Source organism: Ochlerotatus camptorhynchus, unplaced genomic scaffold (genome assembly GCF_037179485.1).
Source record: "Ochlerotatus camptorhynchus isolate MF236.1 unplaced genomic scaffold, CSIRO-AGI_Acam_v1.1 ptg000246l, whole genome shotgun sequence".
Lineage (NCBI taxonomy): Eukaryota > Metazoa > Arthropoda > Insecta > Diptera > Culicidae > Ochlerotatus > Ochlerotatus camptorhynchus.
In genome coordinates, this window is record NW_027040736.1 from 1,401,282 (window position 1) to 1,421,428 (window position 20,147).

General features: G+C 39.6%; 2 protein-coding genes across 2 annotated transcripts in view; one reads left to right on the plus strand and one right to left on the minus strand.

The window, feature by feature from the left end:
• Positions 1-17,756, plus strand: part of LOC135704708 (solute carrier family 25 member 16-like) — a 70,690-nt gene extending 52,934 nt beyond the window's left edge. Inside the window, exon 6 of the mRNA XM_065226191.1 lies at positions 17,037-17,756. Coding sequence (XP_065082263.1) covers positions 17,037-17,211 — 175 coding nt within the window. The 3' untranslated portion in view covers positions 17,212-17,756. The remainder of the gene's footprint in view (positions 1-17,036) is intronic.
• On the minus strand, positions 4,145-8,272 carry LOC135704688 (tubulin beta-4B chain-like). Its single transcript, XM_065226163.1, has 6 exons — positions 7,983-8,272; positions 7,808-7,881; positions 7,597-7,743; positions 6,691-6,710; positions 4,353-4,490; positions 4,145-4,231 (listed from the first exon to the last, which is right to left on the minus strand). Exons 1-6 carry the CDS (start codon positions 8,270-8,272, stop codon positions 4,145-4,147), a joined length of 756 nt encoding a protein of 251 aa, XP_065082235.1.
• Positions 17,757-20,147: the final 2,391 nt, after the last annotated feature.

Below are 20,147 nucleotides of genomic sequence, written 5' to 3' on the forward strand. Positions count from 1 at the left end.
AAAGTCTCTCCAAAATTATTTTCGTGAGACATATTTAAAAAAATTAGTAATACTTTTGTTTTAATATTTTGACGTTTGGTGTCTTCGGTGAAGTTTTTGTGTTTCCTTATTTTTGGAAATAGAGACGGTATGTTTCTCAGTAAAATTTTAGCTATGTCAATTCTTATCACGTTTTTTAAAAAACATTTTTTTTCTATTTCTTAACGTTCTCATTTTAGGGCATTTTTTAAGATCTGAATTAGTGTACATTAAAATTTAGTTTTTTTAGAACTATCTCTTTTAATTCAGATTTCTCATAAAAGTCATCTATGAGCGACTTTTGGAACTTCATGAGACACATGTATATTACATATAATATAGAATAGTATTCACCCTTTCGAATGTCGACAAGCGATTTTGTTTGTATTACTTCTGGTGGATTATCCTATGCTCGTTGGACTGTATTTAATTTCATAAAAAATATGCTTCATAAGACTGCATTTTAGAACTTCATTCGCACAACCACATTTCACAAATGAACTATTTATTAAATCAACAGTTAATAATCTTCTTTTTCTTATTATTTTTTTATCTCTTACAATTACATGCACTACTGGTGATGGTCTTCAAATAACGTTGCAACGACTGTTTCTTCGGTTCGCGGGATGTACCTCCTCTTACTCCCTACCCTAACTCACTCTTTTCTGCAAACTAACACCAACTACCTAAATCATAAAACAAAAAATATCCACACTGTGTAACTGCTGTAAATAACAACCGCTTCACGCCCCAATTGGCCACTAACCACCGAACATGGATGACGATGATGCCGGTGATGACATCGACCATCATTGCCAATCTGCTGCTGGGTGCTGGGCACTTTTTCTTTGGCTTCATCTGGTGGATGGATGCGCTGCTAATAACAACGGATGAATCGGCACTCTGCTCTGGTCACTTGGATGCTGCCTTACCGAACCGAAACACACAGGAGGTGGGTACTGGACGATTTTGCTTTAGTTAGTTTAATGGTTAATTGTTGTTGCATGCTTTGAGTTCGATTGCTTTTTTGTGGCTACTGCTGTGTACTGCTAAGAGTTTAATTTGCGCTTGCTGGTTCGGCCTTGAAGTGCTGCATTTAATTTGCTATTTTAGTTTCTTTCAGCTATGATTTGTCCCCCCAACATCGAGTAGGCAATTTTGTTTAGGCATGGAAGAGCGAGTGAATGGGAGTGAAGTGGCAAAGCAAGTTGATGACGCTCGGGGGGTTGTGAAAAGCAACATCAGAGTTAATGTAGGGAAATTATAAGCAATCCGATTATGCTATTGCCGCGCGTTTGTTTTTCGCTATGTTCATTCATGGGCGGATCAGTGATCCAATAAAACGGCTAATTAATTATGTAATGAAGGGTTGCGGCGATGAGTTTACTTCGGACCTGTGAATAATTAATCGTTGGCCGAATTCACAGCACAAACGGAAATTCCAATTGCAGCATTAGCTTTACCCGGATGCATATAGAGATGATTTACACAGCTTGTCACGTCTCGATCAAAGCTGTGAGCTAGAAGTGCACCTTTGTTGATACAGTTGAGCTCACATTACCGATCGATGTTGCGTCGAGTACGTCAGCTGAATTTTCAAGCACATACGAGGAAGGGCTTGGTTTAGGTACGTGTAGCGAATGACCACTAGCGTTCGCAAATATTTGGTTCCTAGCGATATATGGCCTGGTCAATAGTTACATCGGTGCCATTTTGAACGATACTCACAGGGTTTCCGTGTTGAAACATCAACATCATAGGCAAAATATTGGAATGTCTCTACACTAGATTTAAGGCCAATACGTAACAATGTGGCTGATCACAATGGATCATCACCTTATTGACAAGCTTATCGCTTAGTTCATGAAATATGGATATCCAACTCACATCGTCATCGTAGTCATCGTCTTTCTCTCTCTCTGAAGCTTAGTACCAACTCGGTGTTTGTGCTTTAACGTGACACCCTTTGGGCAAACTTCGCACTCCCCGTTGACGTGACGACGCGTGTTTGATTCCATGTCAAGTTCGCGATAATCCTCCCAAGAGTGTCTGCGCTGCGAGGGAATCTAATTTATTCCCGTCCCATCCAACTAGAGTTCAGCATAATCCTTCACTCTGCTATGCCCGGTTTGGTGGCTCGTGCTGGCATACTGGTCCACTGCCGTTTGGTAATCAATCACCGATGATATGATAGCAACAAATAGCTGTCTGCTTTATAATGATGATATTGGGCGAGAATAAAGTTGGCAACTGGCAGCTGGAAGTTAGCAAATGATGTGATAATCGAACCTATAACCGTCGATTGGAGTGAGTAGTAGATGAAGGTTTGATGAAAATGAGTTTTTAACAATATGCTCGATTCTGGTAGAGATGGTAGATGATAGGGTTTTTGATCTAATTTCCGTCATACTAAGCACAACCCGCGCTTTACCTCTCTTTCTGAACGAGTTTAAACAAAAAAAGGAATATTTCTGTCAAAGATGACTTGCAAATTTATTCACCTTTCCATACGTACCGTTGGATTTGATAAATAGTCACAAATTGTTGAGATATTGTCTAAAATCTAACACTGCTTCTTGATTCTAAATTCGTTCTACGAGTTTCAATTCCGTCCTAACGCATTGAAACGCCATTAGATTTTCTTCGTCCTAAGGATAAACGTAGAAAAAGGGGATTCGCTAGGAGCGCTTCTTTTGTTTTGAGAACAATGAGCGCAAATATTCATACAATGCGCTCTAACAGGATTTATGTTGTAGCTAATGATCTAACGCATCGGAACAAACCTATTATTGATTTGTGCACGGTGAAATCATTGATATTATTGATCTTTTCTGATTGATAGAACGGAAATGGGCGATTACGACGAAGTAGCGCTCTACCCTAAGAGAAGATTAGTTAGAACGGATTGATGTTCGAGCCGGCGGCGGTGGTGTAGTGGTATGCGTGACTGCTTTCTAACACCCCGATGGGTCTGGGTTCAATCCCAGCCGAGGTCGGTGGGATTTTTCTGAGGCATACAAATCTCTGGTCTCTGGCCGTTGGTCCCGGCACATGTGTATGTGTGTTGAATGGGTGCGATATCCTACGCAGGTGTGGAAGCTGCCTTCCTGCACATTCGATTACCGTCAATGGATGACAATCGATGTCCGTCGGTGATTGGCACTAGATTGCGGAACAGAGACCGACGTTAAATAAAGGAAAGAAAGGATTGATGTTCGATGCTAAAATGAAAAAACCATTCAAACTCCTCCATAAAAAGTTGAGAACACGTTCATTGAGCTTAATTTCAGTTGAATGATTTAAGGATTAATGCTACACAATGTGGGCATAAGTCATGTAGGTTTACAATTAAAATGAACTTTTTTTTTGTTAAAATTATGCAAAAATGATGCCTATGTAGGCAATTTTTTGTATGTTTTTATCCTTTATTGTACATGATGACCATTTCGTTTTTTTTAAAATTTAATAGCAAACTGAGTACTGCGCACATCATATCTTTGTAAACAAGAAGAGACAATATTCAAACTTTGTTGCAATCTGCAGCAAATTTTTAGATATGATCAGCAGAATTCATAAGGATATGACGTTTCAATCACGAGGTAGAAAAGACGGTAAACTCGCATTTCTCGACCTTCTTGTCATCAGGGAATCGTCATCATCTTCCTTTGAATACGAAGTTTATAAGAAACCAACAAGCACCGAAAGAGTTGTCTCCCATACTTCCAACCATTCGTTCCAACAAAAATGGCCACCTTCGATCACATGATTCATCGGATGCAGACTTTTGCACTCCACAAGAAAGGGTAAGAGATTGCAGTACATCCAAGGGGTGGTTTTTTGTCAGTAAGCCTCAGTGTGCCGCAGCTGGCACGGCAGTGCCGAGAAGAAATTGAACTGACTTTTGTTTGCTTGTGAATAATGAATTGTTTGGCAACCCGGCATTTTGACAACTCTTGATTTTGTTTTGTTTTTCGAAACCTAAGAACTCAATTGACGACGACGATTTTGGGCGGCTGGAGCCGGAAAGCGACAGCGGTCAAGAAAGTGGGGGCCCCTTTTTTCTAGTCACGACTGTCGGATCTTCGGAATGGAAAGGCGCTAAGCGCAAAGCCATTCCAAGGCTCGATCAGACGTAGAACACCAACCGCCGACGGTAGAGGAAATCAATCGGTTGAAAGAAACGGAATATTTCTACCACTCGAATCTGTTCCGGCTGCAAGTGGAAGCGATGCTAAGCGAGGTGAAGGTGAAATTCAAGGTGTTAAATTATATTGAGCGTTGGTTGGGCGATTTCCGGAAGTTTTTGAGGACGGCAAAAGATGCGAACAATGAACGATCTCTGGAGGATGTGGATGAAGGGGTTGATTGCCAGACATCGTAACCGAGACTAGATGATTAAAATCGCAATAGGTAGGGGTGGTGAGCTTCAATGTTCGGAAGCAAATGTCGTGTTTTCCACTAGCTGATAAACACTTAAAGGGCGAACACGAAATTATTGTGACACATTCAACAGGGCATAACTTTTTTACCATTGGGTAAAAATCAACCAAATTTTGCACACTTTCTCATTGATGTGTATTGTGTACATGCTGTCAAACTCGAAGTCGTGTTTTTCGATTCAACGAAAATGGAGGTGAACCAAAGCGAGTTGAGAGAACAAATTCTTTCCCAACACCTGGAATTTCCTGACCTGTCGCACCGGCAGTTGGGAAAAATGTTGAACATTCACCATTCAACCGTCTCCAGAGTGTTGAAGCGGTTCCAGGAGCGGTTGACGTTGGACCACGGCAAAGGAGCTGGATGAAAACCGGGACCGGAGAACAAAAAGACGGAGGGAAAGGTGAAGCGGATGATTAAAGCAAATCCCAACGTCTCAAGCCGTGATTTGGCTAAAAAGATCGGCATGTCGCAGAGCTACGTCCAGACTGCAAAGAAGAGAGCTGGACTACATACATACAAGGTACAGAACTTCCCAAACCGCGATGAGCGGCAACAATCGACGGCTAAAACTCGGGCACGGAAGCTCTACGAGAAGATTCTGACAAAATATGGCTGTTGTGTGATGGACGACGAAACGTATATAAAAGCCGATTTTAAGCAAATTCCGGGGTTGGAGTTTTTCACCGGCAAGAGCAAGTTCGATGTGGACGACAAATTTAAGAAGAAGAAAATGTCGAAGTTCGCCTCCAAATATCTCATTTGGCAGGCCATCTGCTCTTGCAGACTGAGGAGTGAGCCTTTCGTGACAAAGGGCACAGTAAATGGCGAGATCTACAAATCTGAGTGCCTCGAGAAGCGCCTTTTGCCGTTCTTGCAGCAGCACGACGAAGCTCCGCTATTTTGGCCAGATTTGGCATCATGCCACTATTCTAAAAGTGTCCTGGAGTGGTATGAGGCCAATTCTGTCCATTTTGTTCCAAAGGACATGAATCCGCCAAACTGTCCGGAGCTGCGCCCGGTGGAGCAGTACTGAGCAATAATGAAGCGGGAACTTCGGAAGAGCAAGAAGACAGTCAAAGACGAGAAGGACATGTTAAGAAAATGGAAAAAAAAACTGAGAAACTGGTACCGGATGACACTGTAATGACTTTGATGGAGGGCATCAAGCGAAAATGCGTTCAATTTTACACTCAAGGCTCCATCGATTAACTTTTCTTTTGATTTTTGAAGTAAATATATATATAACCCAAGCAACAATTTTTGTTTTATTTAAATTTTATAGCAGTTGATATAACCAAATTATAAAACCTTCACTGACGACCACATTGCTTTAACAATCCCCTGAGAACCGCAATACAGCCATGTCATGGCCAATTGGCCCAGTTTTAATGCAGTCATTAAAACTTGATATGCGAACTACTTTAGGAGCATAGGATTTATGTCAGTTTTATCACACTCTAGACGTGATTGTTAAAAATGAAAACATAAAACCTCCTCCAGGTCAGAAAGTTTTAACAGCCTTCTAATGACTACCATAAAACTATATTACAACCGCATAAATCGCTCCTGAAGAAGTTGATAAAACATGATACGCAAAACATTTTGACAACTTTGAAGATTTTAAGTTGGGGTTTTTGGATGATAGTTAATATTGAGAAATATTTTATTGTGGTTTTATTCTTTCGATGTTTGATGTGAAATCATGATCCTTGTCAGTTGGTAATAATGGCTGATATTATTGTACATTGAAAATAAGACGACTTTATTATAATTTTAAAGCAATCTGTATATGCTTCACAGCATGCCGTGCAATATTTATGGTGATTATTATACCAAATAGGAGCATAAATTTAGTGCGCCATATGAATACTAAAATATAGGGATATTTTTAATTTGTCTGCATTAGCACCATGCATTAAAGAGTCATTCAAAGATTATCTATTTAGTACAAAACTGTTACTACTGTTGAGCAATAACCAGTCACATATTATTTAATTATACATAGATGTATGAAAGTGTTTTATTGCCTATCAATTAAAGCGTAATTATTCATACTGTGTGAAATTTGTTCATACGGCGACATTTTTTTTCGTTATAACTTGCTACTCCTTAAAAATACCTCAATATAACATATTCTCCTAGATTGGAATTCTATAGCATAACATAAACCTAATGGTTGTATCTTAGCATTTCGTAGTCCAAATTGAGAGCGTTAAGTTATATTTAAGCTACATAACTAGCTTGCTGGTTTTATTCGGTACAGCGAATCAAAACAAAACCACCTGTCAAAAAGTCAACATTCCAAGCGATCCTCCTATTTTCGCTACAAATCAAGATGTAAGAAATGTTTATTGGATCCACTAAAAGCTTTTTCAATACAAGGTTTAAAGCCGTGATGTCAATACTGGCCATCTCCAAACGGATTTAGTGAAACTGTCGGCGTTGCTTTAAGAAGGGTTCGTGGATCTTTCGGAAGTGTATCGGAAAGCCGCTTGTTCAATATTTTCAAGAGCTCCTTCACCGCACTGTGCCTTATGTAAGGATCGTATAACTGTAGTTCCTCCAGGAGTTTCATATTGTCGATCGTCTCATCTTCATCGTGTTCAGAAGCACTGAAGGGGTTTTCATTTCATATATCTGAATAGATTTGTTTTTTATAATGACAAAAAATTTCAGAGTATTTTTTGTTGTAGCAGTATATTTCTTATCTGTGAATCTTAGGCCTCTGATAAAGATGATAGTTGTAATGAAGCTTTAATGAAGGTCTAAGACTGCTTCAAGTTTTATATCGGTCATAAAAAGTGTACCATAAAACATAATTGTATGTTTTGTTTTGGTTTTATTCTTCAGTTATAAGTAGTGATGCAGAACCACCTTACAGCTACCGTTAAAACTATGAAGTCTGAGTTTTAATTTAGTAGTCATAAAACAGTTTTATAGACGACTTGACGGCCTGATTTTATGACAAGCACACAAAATCGTAATACAACCACAGGCTGGAAGGGATGCTATGATAAAACAATGATAAAATAAGAATAAATCTTCCAAGCATTTAGATTGTTACTTGGGAAAACTACCCTAAAATTTTGGTTTGATTCTAAACATTATAAGAAAATTGGCATGACATTTTCGGTGTCGCAATAATTTCGTGTTCGCCCTTTAGCGTAGCGATGTAGGGCTCTACGACGGTGGGAGAGACTTTGTGCGATGGAACGACGGAGACAGGATTCATGATGCGATCCGGGTATTCTTTTCGATTCTTCGAGATCTGTAGTGTGCCCACGCCTGTGGAGAGGAATGTATTTTTGCTACTGAATTCCGCCAACGTTACAAAAGATTTAAAATTTACCTGGGCCAGTTCCACAGCTGAGCGAGTGCGTAAGCTGAAAGCCCTGTCGACAATCGCAACCCTCAGATTCCTTAAGGCCGGCGCACAATAGATACGTTTTCAGGTTTTTTGACAGTTAGCCCATGCATTATCTGTCAAAAAACCCGAAAACGTATGCATTGTGCGGCGGCCTTTACGGACAACATCCAGCATAGAATCCACCAGTTCAGCACTTTTGGTGTAGTGTCGTTTGACCCAGTTGTTACCAGCACCGGATTGTCCGAAAACGAAGTTATTCGGTCGGAACAGCTGTCCAAATGGTCCCGCTAGGACCGAATCCATAGTTCCCGGCTCAAGGTTGATCAGAACCGCTCGTGGGACGTACTTTCCTCCAGTCACGGGAGTCGATTTTCGAGAATCACTGGTGGGACTTGATGGAGATTCACGGTTGTGGTTTGTAAAAATTGGATTGTATTGTGGAAACATCAATAACAAATTATGACACATGCACACTGCGCAGGCGCAGAAGTTCAGTGTTGCCAGTAACTTTAAAGATCATAAAACTTGTAGCCATGGGTGTCAAACAGCGCCAACGCCTGCGCCCGGGTGTGCCCAAGTTTGATTTTGGCACAATGTGTAGAGTGAGCAACCCCTTGAGTACATCTTCGAAACAGCGAGACGCAACGGAAACAAAAAGACCACAATCCTAGTGTTCGGGAAATCATTCTCAAATCTCATTCATTGAGCCTCCCTGTGAAAATAATCTCACGTGCGAATGCGGTACACAAAATTTAACGCTTGAGATTATCATGCATATTCACGCACTCACACTCAACACCGGAAAATCATTCCAGCTTTAAACACATAAACCCCCCCCCCCCCCTCAAACGTCAATTGATAGCATGCTTTTATGCAAGTTATGTTAGTTTTCCAACCTCTGATCCACACACAATAGTAATAACAATTAATAACGCCAACATGTAAAAAATAGAGTTTTCCTTCGGTGATTTTTGCGCAGTTGAATTGGCAAAATTCATAGGCGAATATACTCACGCATTAAATTTGAGTTTTTGAGTTTTTCCGAACACTGTCCAGGACAAGCTTAAAAAATGTCAAGATTCTAAACCGAAGATTCTGATGTCAAATTTTGAAAATTTCCCATGATCCCATATTTTCAAACATACATTAAAATTATTGGATTATTTTCAAGGTTAGGTTTACGCTATGTTCCATTTGGTGAATTTTCACTTCAAATTGAAGTTTGTCATAACCAATACCTTGCCTAATTTCATCTGTAAAATTTAAGAGAAAATTCACCAAATGGAAGACATCCTTAAAAACTAGAATCTTCATTCGTGAATTTATCAAAAGAACTTCGATGAGAATTTCTTTATAAAAAATTAGATCAACCTCTAGGGAACTCTAGGCAAAATTTCTTCTGAATTCTGAAGAGTATTCAAATAAAGATTTGAGGAAACCTTACAGAAAAATCTAGGGGATTGCTTTTGAGGCAGTTCTGAGAACCTACTGTTTTCTGGTGAAACATAAAGAAAATTCTGCTTAATCCAAGAATCCCAAAAGAATCATAGAAATAATTCGAGAAGATTCTGAAGAGAACTCCAAGGGGGTTATGGGGAGAGATAAGGTAGTTCTGAGTAGAATTCCCGGATAATTAGGATAAAGAAGGGAACATTCTTCTTCTTCTTCTTCTTCTTAACATTTCAAGGTTATTGCTTATCGCATATTAACTTATTGCGTGCTCTCAACTTAGTGTTCCAGATGCACTTCCGCAGTTTATTAATTGAGAGCTTTCGATGACTGTGTCATTTTAGGGTATTAGGGGAATTTACGTATTCTCGTCAATCTAAGCAGCGTTTGTACTTCTATTAGCATCAGTGCTGTTAATTTTCATATCATTCGATGGAAGATGAACCAATACAACCATTCAATCAATTCTGTGAAAACGAATTCTCTCATGATCATAATTTGAAGAGCCCCTTTCTCATTCGAAGCTCATCGTCACTGTCAATTGAGTCACTCACTATCATTTGATATACGACAGTGAAGTACGGAAGAAACCCAGCAAAATGGTCCCAAACAGACAAGTCGACCCGATGTCGGATCAATGTAAGTCAAATTTAAGTTCGATGTCGACAAAATTTCGTGTTGTTGTAGGGTCAATATTGGGTTTATGTCGGGTCAATTGTCGGGTCAATTGTCGGGTCACATCTAGTTGGGGTTTGGTAGAAGTCTGGTTGGTGTCGGGTTGCCTTAGCTTTTTCGCCGGGATGTCAACCAGAGCTCCGTTTATGTGTAGGTACACTCAATTGAATGATATCAAGCGTTTCTCAAATGAGAATGATCCATGCCTTCGTCAAATGACTAAGCCATTCGAAGGAGGTCCCTTTTGATAGCGGATAGCAGCTTTTCTCATTTTCATCAAAAATGTTCAATTTAGAATTTACAGCACAATTCAATTTGAGAATTTACAGCATCAAACGTGTCTGTTTGATTACATTCATCTGGTGCTTGCTTCTCTATCCATTCCAATCGACAGAATTCTTCAAACTGTTTGAACTGTAACTATTGCTGGCAGCCTCTTTTTCTTCGGCAAACTTCCCATTAGAACTGCGTGTTAATCAGCTGTTTTATGATCGGCAACTCGAAATGCTTTATTTAAAGAAAAATCTGACATAACAGGATTGCTCGGTCGATCAAATATGATAAGATTGAAGCTGAATGACTAAAAATTCATTTGGATACATTCAGGGAAGTGTGTTGATTGTAAAACATAGTGAAATCAACGTTTACATTTTGGTTGCCGAAAACAGTCAATGGATGCCGGAGCCAGTATTTACCCTAGTATAATTGTGTGGCGAGTACAATCATACTTTATGCCCAGAGAAGTTGAGAAATTTTCCAACCCGAAAAATCCCTCGACCGGACCGGGAATTTAAACCCAGCCACGTCTAGCATGGTCTTGCTTTGTAGCCGTGCCTTTACCGACTGAGCTAAGGGAGACCGAAAATACAAAGCTACATAAGAGATTATTTATAACCGCAGCAGCATCTGAACCCCGTTTCATTCGATCAAAATATTGCTAGCAAGCTAAAATCACAGTTGAAAACGTTCGGGTTAGTTTTCACTATAACCATTCAAACGGTTATTACTTTATTCGCAAAGTTTACGATTTTTAGAGTTGGTTGGAAATGCTATCCAACACGAAGCTTTAGTGTGATAATTTATTAGCAAGAGAATGGTCTTAGAAGAGGGTAGGTAGATAGTTCCGTTGGAGTACGGCAGTATGAAAATTGAATAGAAGTTGAAAATAAGTGAAGGGCCATTAATGCGACAGTGCAAGACGTACTGTTAGGCAAAGAGTGTGCGTTTGACTTGCACAGTCGCATTAATGGCCCTTCGCTCATTTTCAACTTCTATTCAATTTACATACTGCCGTACTCTAACGGAACTACCAACCGATGGCAACTAACGATTTTAAATTGGCTCACTACTTGACTAGTCTATTGGTCCCAAGCAAATCGATTAACGTGTCCCATTCTAGTCGAAATACTAGTACTATACTATGTTTGTTTTGATTCGCTATGAAAGTTTGACAGATAAAATGAGGGGTTCGTGGATTTTCCTATGTTTCGAGGGGTGCATCGATTAGCTTGGGACCAAAGATAGTACCAGAGCTGAGCCAAAAAGTTGAACATGTTTCTCGGGACCTTCTGGTCTTAGAGCTACCTCTATGGAACTACCTACCTACCCTCATTTAAGGCCATTCTCTAGCTAATAAATTATCACACTAAAACATAACCAGTTTAAATCACCGTTAAGATCCACTAAAGACCCAGTTAATGTTTTAGGTAAAGCAGGTGTATATAAAATAAGCTGTAATCATTGTAACAAAGTATATGTAGGACCAGTGATGCAAAACATCATGACACTCACTCGACATTTGTCAACGCATCAACCGACTATCGGTAACAGAACATTTTGTCACGCAGTGAGAGGTGGAGCCATGGCAAACATTAATCACCAGTAATTGGCGTTGACGGCGACTCTGTAGCTTTTTACTCCTATGGTAAAATCCATAAGCAAACGTCAGACTGTGCGTGAAACATGGCGGACTTCGTACTATCCTTTCACTCCGCCGAAAAATCCCATAAGAAACTGTCAATCTTTTCTTGAAGAGACGATTTTTTCGACGGTGCCGTCAACGCTAATGGTCACTGCTCATAGGCACAACGTAACACTCGCTACTGATGATGTAAAGCACAACGACAACAGTGAAGACTTCTGCAGTACGATCATGAGAAAAAGCGAAACGACAGAAGAAAATGAAAACATTGCCTACGCATTCCAAGTTCGTCTCGGCAGGCGCGACTGTGTGAGTTACAAACAAAGCAGGCAACATGAAACGGAAGCCGTTGGGTTCACTCACCAACACACTCCCATAAGCAAGCAAAGCAGCAACTGCTTCAAAACGAGCACAGATGAATGTCATGATTGTCGGGAATGACCAGATCGGTGATGGATCACCACCGAAGACGACATTCACCAGTTCCTTTTTACTTCTTTCGTCAACTTGATGGATGGTCATGGAGAGTGCTTCGACAAGCATAGTGATAGGAATGTACCAAGCGTTACTACCATCAGCTGTTTGACGATCGTGATTGTAATAGGTCGCAACTCTGTGTAGGCCAAACTAATAGCGAATTTGTTTATTATCCAGTTCCAGTTTCAACCCGTGCGAACCCGAGCATATTGTCAGTGCGAACCGCAACCCGAGCCAGGTTACAAAAACAAACGTTTACACCGACGTTAGACAGGCAACAAGCAGACCCGATCTTGATATCCGATCTAGGCTGAATCAAACATAAATTTGCTACTTTAAAAAACTAGATTTAAAGAACATATAGCGGAGGTTAATAAGGCCAAAAAGCACGAGGAAAAGGCCTTTGATCGCGCACGGTAGGACCCATTTTGTACTGCGTTGTGATCAGTATAGATTGAGATTAAACACGACGGTGGTGGTTGGGAATCGATTGGTATATTTGGCAGATGGTAAACACATAGCGAAACAATATGATACGATACAAACCAAACCAATTGTAGTTCTGGGTGGATATTCCTTATATGAATAAGGAAGTGGCGCGTTGCCCAAACAGCTTACGATATGATTTTAAACAAAAGGTGGCAGGCACCGAGGATCATCAACTGACGACAGAGAACATCGAACCGTATTGGAACCGTACCATGGAAATTGGCTGTTGCATAGAGCCTCGAGATCAACAAACTCAACACGAATCAAGGAAACGGAAACACTTGGCTTATCAAGTTACTACCATCAACGAGTAAGCAGTGGAGTAGCTGCTTCTACAGAAAATTAGATCTAAGTTTACCTAGGGTAAGTGAGCCAGTTTTTGGCCTAAGAGGTTCCCTAATTGGCCCTAATTTTCAATATTTTTAAATTTTTCTATCAAATGTATTTCCATGCAAGGTTAGAACACACATTTTGTCATATGTCTACGCGAATGAAACCATGAACATTGATTCCAAATTTGAGTTAGGCCCTACTGTGTTACCTGACTTATAACGAATATACGAGCACCCCGAATACAACGTATCGTTCGTCTAATTTTACATTGCAAATGCTATGCAAAATTAGACGAGTCATACGTTGTATTCGGGGTACTCGTATACAACGTATATTCGTTATAAGTCAGGTAACACAGTAGGGCCAGAAACTGAAGCACAATTGTCGTAACTGGCTAACTTACCCTAGCTCCTAAGTGAAAATGTACCTAGATTAATAAATATATATTCGGTAAGTTGCAATTATTTCTTCAGTCGAGTATTAGTACAAGACACTGAAGAAGCCTGCACATTGTAGACAAAATACGCAAGGATAAGCAATTAGGCTGCGAATTAAATAGTAATTACTAATCCTTCTCACTTTATATTTAATATTGAACTAATTTCATGATAAAGGGTGAAAAATTAAACTTTATCTCAATTTGGCAGTCAAACCTTCATGCCAAATACTGTTGAGAGCAGCCTTCAAATTTGTTTGTTCGAATCAAATTGGTAACTCTTAAGAGTTGATGAGTAGTTGAATGCCCATGGCGAAATCTAAACTGCTCATCTGCAAAAAATATGTTTGTATTGATGTGAAGCACCATTCTTTTCAAAATTACCTTTTCTCAAAGTTTAATTACTGAAGAAAGCAAACTTGTTGGACGGTAACGAGAAGCTTCAGCTAGATTTTTATCCAGCTTCAAAATTGGAACATCTTTTGCATTTTTCCATTTATCAGGAAATATTTGTTAAATAACTCTATCATGAAAGACAAGTAGGTGTACTCTCTACTTAGGAGTTTTTTTAAGAGGATGGTGAAAAATCCACCATCACCTATAGCTTTCATATTTAGAAATGTTATAGTTATAGTTCTTACTTCGTGTAAATCAGTTCCCCAGGAATCAAAAAACATATTTTCCCGAGAGGAAATATTCGGATACTCTCGAGCAATTTGAATCTCAATAGGGCTCAGTTGTTCAACTCAAAAATTCAAATCTCATGCATGAGTTTATGCGCCTATGTATTTTGCCACCGATGAATTTTCCGATGCAGAAAAGATTGTGTTTTGCTGTGGCTAGCTGCGCGCACGCTGAGTAGATAGAAAGAAGATTGATGACGATTCTGAAGATTTCCTGCAAAAAGATGATGCGCGATGCAAGTAGATGCGACAAATGAAAAAATGTTTTTCGAAGATTGATTCGCTAGTGTGAGATATGTTGAGCATCTAATTTTGAGATTTAGATGTGTCGCCCCCCCCCCCCCCGGAATTTTCAGGTTCAAAAATTCATTTCTTTATATTTTGGCGTTATTCATTGTTATTACTATTGCTTGTGCATCAGTGGTTAGATAACTAACAAGTATTCATGATATCAATTGACGTTTGAGTGGTTTTTTTTTATGATTTTGAAGCTGGAATTATTTTTTGGTGTTGTGAGTATGGGTGCGTTAATATGCATGACAGTCTCAACCGTGAATTTTGATTGTCGCATTCGCAAGGAGGCTCAATAAATGAGATTTGGGAATGAATTTCCGAACGCTGAGAACTAGTAAGACCCAAACTGAAGTTATGGGCACTCTCAAACTCATTAGTAAGTTTCTGTGTTTTTTTCTGAATATGTGAATAAAATTTTAAGCCGTAAATTGAGTGCAATGTCATCTAAATGTTGTATTAGACTATTGGCGTGATATGAAAATTGATGTGCTTAACGAAGATTGATAAATTCTTGTTTTATCAATCCTCTGCCAAGAAGGAGGGTTGCTGAAGCCACCACCATTGGTGGCGTTAACACTGTAGCCTACAGCTTTTATGCTATGTTTATATGGGCCTATGCATTAATTATGTCACGCTAAATCGAGCAAAAAATTAACCCCCCCCCCCTATCGGGACGTTTTTCCTATACCTAATACATCGCTTGTCACAAAATCTTAGAAAACCCCCCCCCCCACCCCTTAGAGCGTGACATAATATATGCATCAACCCTATGTGCATAGACCTTTTTGACGTTTAATCGTCTTTCTCTATCTACTGCACGGAGAAAAAATACTACCCAAAATTTGAGTTCTTTTTACTTAATATTGACTTCAGCCTCTCACTTGCACTCGTTATTGTTGTCAAAAAAGGAACGAGAGATTCGACCCAACGATATAGTTCAGCCCAATAAGTTACTTGTGAGTAAATTGCATATTCTTAAATTTGCGTGAATTAAACTTAATTTTGGGTAGAATATACTTAAGAGTAGGTAATTTTTTTGCTGGTGTTAAATGGAAACTACTATATGCGATTTACTCAAATTTGGGTTATTGGGCTGAACCCCGGAATTGAGGGAAATGTACTTAATTTTGGGTTGTTTTTCATCTCCGTGTGTGTTACCTGACTTATAACGAATATACGTTGTATACGAGTACCCCGAATACAACGTATATTTCGTCTAATTTTACATTAAAAATGCTATGCAAAATTAGACGAGTCATACGTTGTATTCGGGATACTCGTATACAACGTATATTCGTTATAAGTCAGGTAATACAGTAGCACACATGGATGAATGGACGGTTTGTTTTCCCACTAATCTGTTTCCATCTTGCTCGCACTCGTTCGATTTTTAGGTGCAGTAGTGTGCGCCGATTAAACGACAAATAGCACTTTTAACGACACGTATGCGTTAAAAAATCTTATGTGAATAATCATTAATGAAACTTGAATTTTTCATGATTAGCTTGCCTAATTTATAAATTATTATAATCAATGTTTAATTCCTACATGTACGCACTTGTTGAACATTTATCACGATTATTTTGCCGCACAACAAATCAAACATCTATGTGGACGGAGCATAATTTCTCAATGTTTGCATCAGCTGTCTTAGATTGGCAGATAATCGAGCCAAAGAACCAACAACTTTGGCTTCAAGCAAAATGTTCGTGGATGACGTTTCTGCCACCGGAGTGAGTAAAATGCGCATACTGATTTCGAGGCAAGGAACCCTAAATTTAGGCTGTGACATGCATGTTCTTCCACTATTGAATTACAAAGGTTCACGCCTGATGGTTATGCTTTCCACACTACTATTCGTGGGGCGCGTTATGTCCCACTTAGAGCAACAAATAGTATTCTTGAAAATAACTACTATTTTTCTATTAACATACCAGTTGAGCTATCGAACCGAAAGTGCGAGGGATGTTCCTAACAACTTGTATCAATCAAATCGTTAATTTTTGTAGTGTTTAGAGATACCGGCTGTTTCGTTAAATAACTTTTCTTGTGTGGTTCTCTGCCGAAACTATTTTTCAATTTTATAAATTTCAAGTGACTTTTACTTACTTAACACATGAAACAATTATGCTTCCGCCGACAGGCTGCAGTCTATGCTTTAATGCGCTGCTTTTTGTTTGATTGCAAAAAGCTTCACTAGCGAGGGTCTAGTATAAGAGAGGAGCGGACTGGCTGATCTTGAGTCAAACGAACTGTCAAAGCCAGAGCCAATCGAGCAGCGCCTATCTTGATTGCATTGGCAGTGTTGCTAGAAATCACCTAGGCAAAGGTTGGCAAGGCAGTGTGTTTTGAACCCGCTCCTCTTTTATACTAGACCCTCTCTAATAGCTTCACACGTTTGATAACTACCTGGTTAAGCAACTCCCTTATTTTTATCGTCTTCTTCTTTTCCAGCATGGGAATGTTCCGCACCCTGGCCATCATCTACAAGGAGAACGGCGTCATGCGGGGCCTGTACCGGGGCATGTCGATCAATTACCTACGTGCGATCCCGATGGTGGCGGTATCCTTCAGTACGTACGAGCTGATGAAACAGACGCTCAACCTGGACACGGGCATGAAAGTTTGAACCCCAAGCGGACAATAAAGCTCAGCAGCAATAATCTATACAGTAAACAAAAAAAATAGTACGTAGGAAGGATGCCTGTGTTTCCATTTCTGTGTGGGAGTGAGCGAGCGAGATGACTACTTCGGGACCTACTTGAAATGGGATTGTTTTAGCTGTTAGCTGTTAGAAGGGATCGTGTGTGAGCGAGGACGAACGTGAAAGCGGAAGCATTCTAAAGCAAGGACAAGGGTAGGACATTGGAGAACATTTTCATTGGAAGAAGAGTTGGTTTGGCATTTCGAACCTGGAATTTCACTTTCTGTCTCGAGGGTTGTGTTCCGTTTTTCTCGTTGCTGTTGACTATCTGCCAGTGTATTTATTTGTAACTGTTGTGTAGTGTTCTGTTCCAATTCTTTTCCTGTCAGTAGACTAGACTAAGTTTGTGAACAACCGAGACTCTACTTTCAGTTTCGTTAGGTTTTAGAAGCAAAAAAAAAGGGGTGGTGTAGGAACAATTTGGCTAGGGCAAGTGAGAAAGTACTTAAAATTGGTTTTAGTAAGCAAAATTGGATCGAATTATTTCCCCTACCGAAAATTCTTCAGTCTTTATCGTTCTCAATGGATAAAGTTTAATTTTGGAAGAACAGCAATAGTTTTGTTTTCGAATGACAGCGTCAGAGCACCGTGACATTTTTTTTTACTCAGCGTAGGATTACATTACTGATTGTAGGCAGCACAAAATTTTTTTTCAAGGAAAGATTGTATGTTGTTTTTACCTATTAACAAAGGATTTCTTTTTTATACAACTAAAAAAAAATACAGCGACAACAAAGACACAAATATTTGTAAATAGTCGAATATTAATGGGGGAAAAAGACCCTTTAAATAAAAAGGCTACTGCTTATTTTGTTACACATCTGGTTGTTGCACTTTTCTTTATTATCGATTCAATCAATCTTACAGCGAAGCGAACTCGCGTTTCTGTTTGATTTTACAGCTTACAGTGTTTTATTTGCAGAACAAAAGATTATCAACACTCACTTTTAATAGGTCTTCACCAGTGGCTGTTTCTGCTTATTCAATATCAATGGATGTACACAGGTATAACACTTTCATGTAATATAATATGCGGTTCACATACACATGTATTTTATACAACAATAAGTTACTAGTTTTGTTATTCTTGTTTTGCAGACTAGCATCTGAGAAAGTGATCGTTATGAACGACGATGGCGACGACGAAGGCTTCTTTCCAGGCGGTTTGCCTGGCAGGTGGTCTGATGAGATTTGATTCGATCGTGAAAGGCCGATGGATGGAATGAATGTGTGATGATGGTACTTTCTTCAGTGTTGTCTCAGTAGAGGGTCACTACAAACACGCATATCAAAAATACGTTTGCGATTTCAATGGGGTTATAAGTGCAAGGTGTTTTTTTTTTCCCCTTTCTTGAGGTTCACATTGAAACAGACATTTATATTTGATGTATTCGCAGCGTTGCTTTTTATATTGCTGCTTAACAGTGTGGTTGGTTATGTGTTCGTTATTTTTAAATCCTATGACATTCAACATTCAGCTTGTTTGGTTGCTTTATTAACGTTAGGTTTTCTGTTAGTCTTATTGGCTATTGTTTAGGTTTTACTGAAACTCGCTCGAGTCTTTCTAGTCGGTTGAAATCTGTCTGTTCAGAATCATCGATCGCTGTGTAATCCACTCTATCCGTTCACTGCTAGGCTATTGGTGCAGCGCAGACGACTTGTGTTTATTTCATGATACTCATTTCGGTTTATAATTAATGGAACTGAATAAATAGAAGAATGAACGAAACTGAAATATCTGATGAACGCATTGTGGCCATGCCCGACACCACTGGTCAATTTGGTGTTTGCATTGGCTCGTCAACAAAAGAAGAAAATGAACTCGAACTGTCACTAAAAGCAGAATAATTTACCCTCACACGTGATTGTTTTCGATTAAAATCTTAAATAAATATTCAAAGTAGTTAAACGTATCGTTCTCTATTCCGTTTTAGTTCGCGAATCGTATAGTTTCGGTTCGATTACACGTTTTCATATCGATAATCACCTAGTTTAATCTCGAACCCAAAACTCTAACCTAAAAAATGCCGAACACAGGTAGTTGACGTTTGCACAAACACCAAGCTTTACCATATCGTGGCCAAAGTGGCTCAATCTATTATATGCCACATTGCCGGTTTGGTAGCTGCTCATCCTGCAGAAAATAAATACAAGACGGTAAGGGCAGCTTTAGCGGTGGTCTGATCTAGATCCAAATTTATGTCACATTTGAACAAGTTAAAATTAAATAAATCAAGCCAAAATAGATCAAACTGTCGCTTTTTTTTTTTGACCGTCCTATTTCAAACGTCAAAATCCGAGTCAAAACCAACTCTCTCCCTGAGTTCGGGGTCAGCCATTTTTTAATCTCGTGAGCGTTCGTACACGGTTTTTATCAGAGCAATTACCACAAAATTGGCTTCTGATGGTCATCTGTGGGCACTCGACAAAGGACGTAGTGTCTCTACAGGTCCTGACTCGGTAGGGTATCCGATGATCCGACGTCTGCCTGTATCCGTCAAAATCGCGCTGTTGCAGCTTCTAAACAGAATCTGGCGTAGTGGCGTTTACCCTATCAGCTGGCGAACCGGAATAATAGTGCCGATTCCGAAGCCAAACTGTTCTGAATCTGGACCTGCTGCTTTCCGACCTATCACTTTGACCAACTGCATCGCAAAGGTGTTCGAACGTATCGTGAACCGCAGATTGACGACTGAGTTGGAGTCGAATGGACGACTGGATAAGAGGCAGCACGCCTTTAGAGCTGGAAGAGGCGTCGACACATACTTGGCGGAGTTGGATAGGTCATTGCCAAATCGGGACGAACACTGCTTGATTGCATCGCTTGATTTGTCGAAAGCGTACGACACCACTTGGCGGTA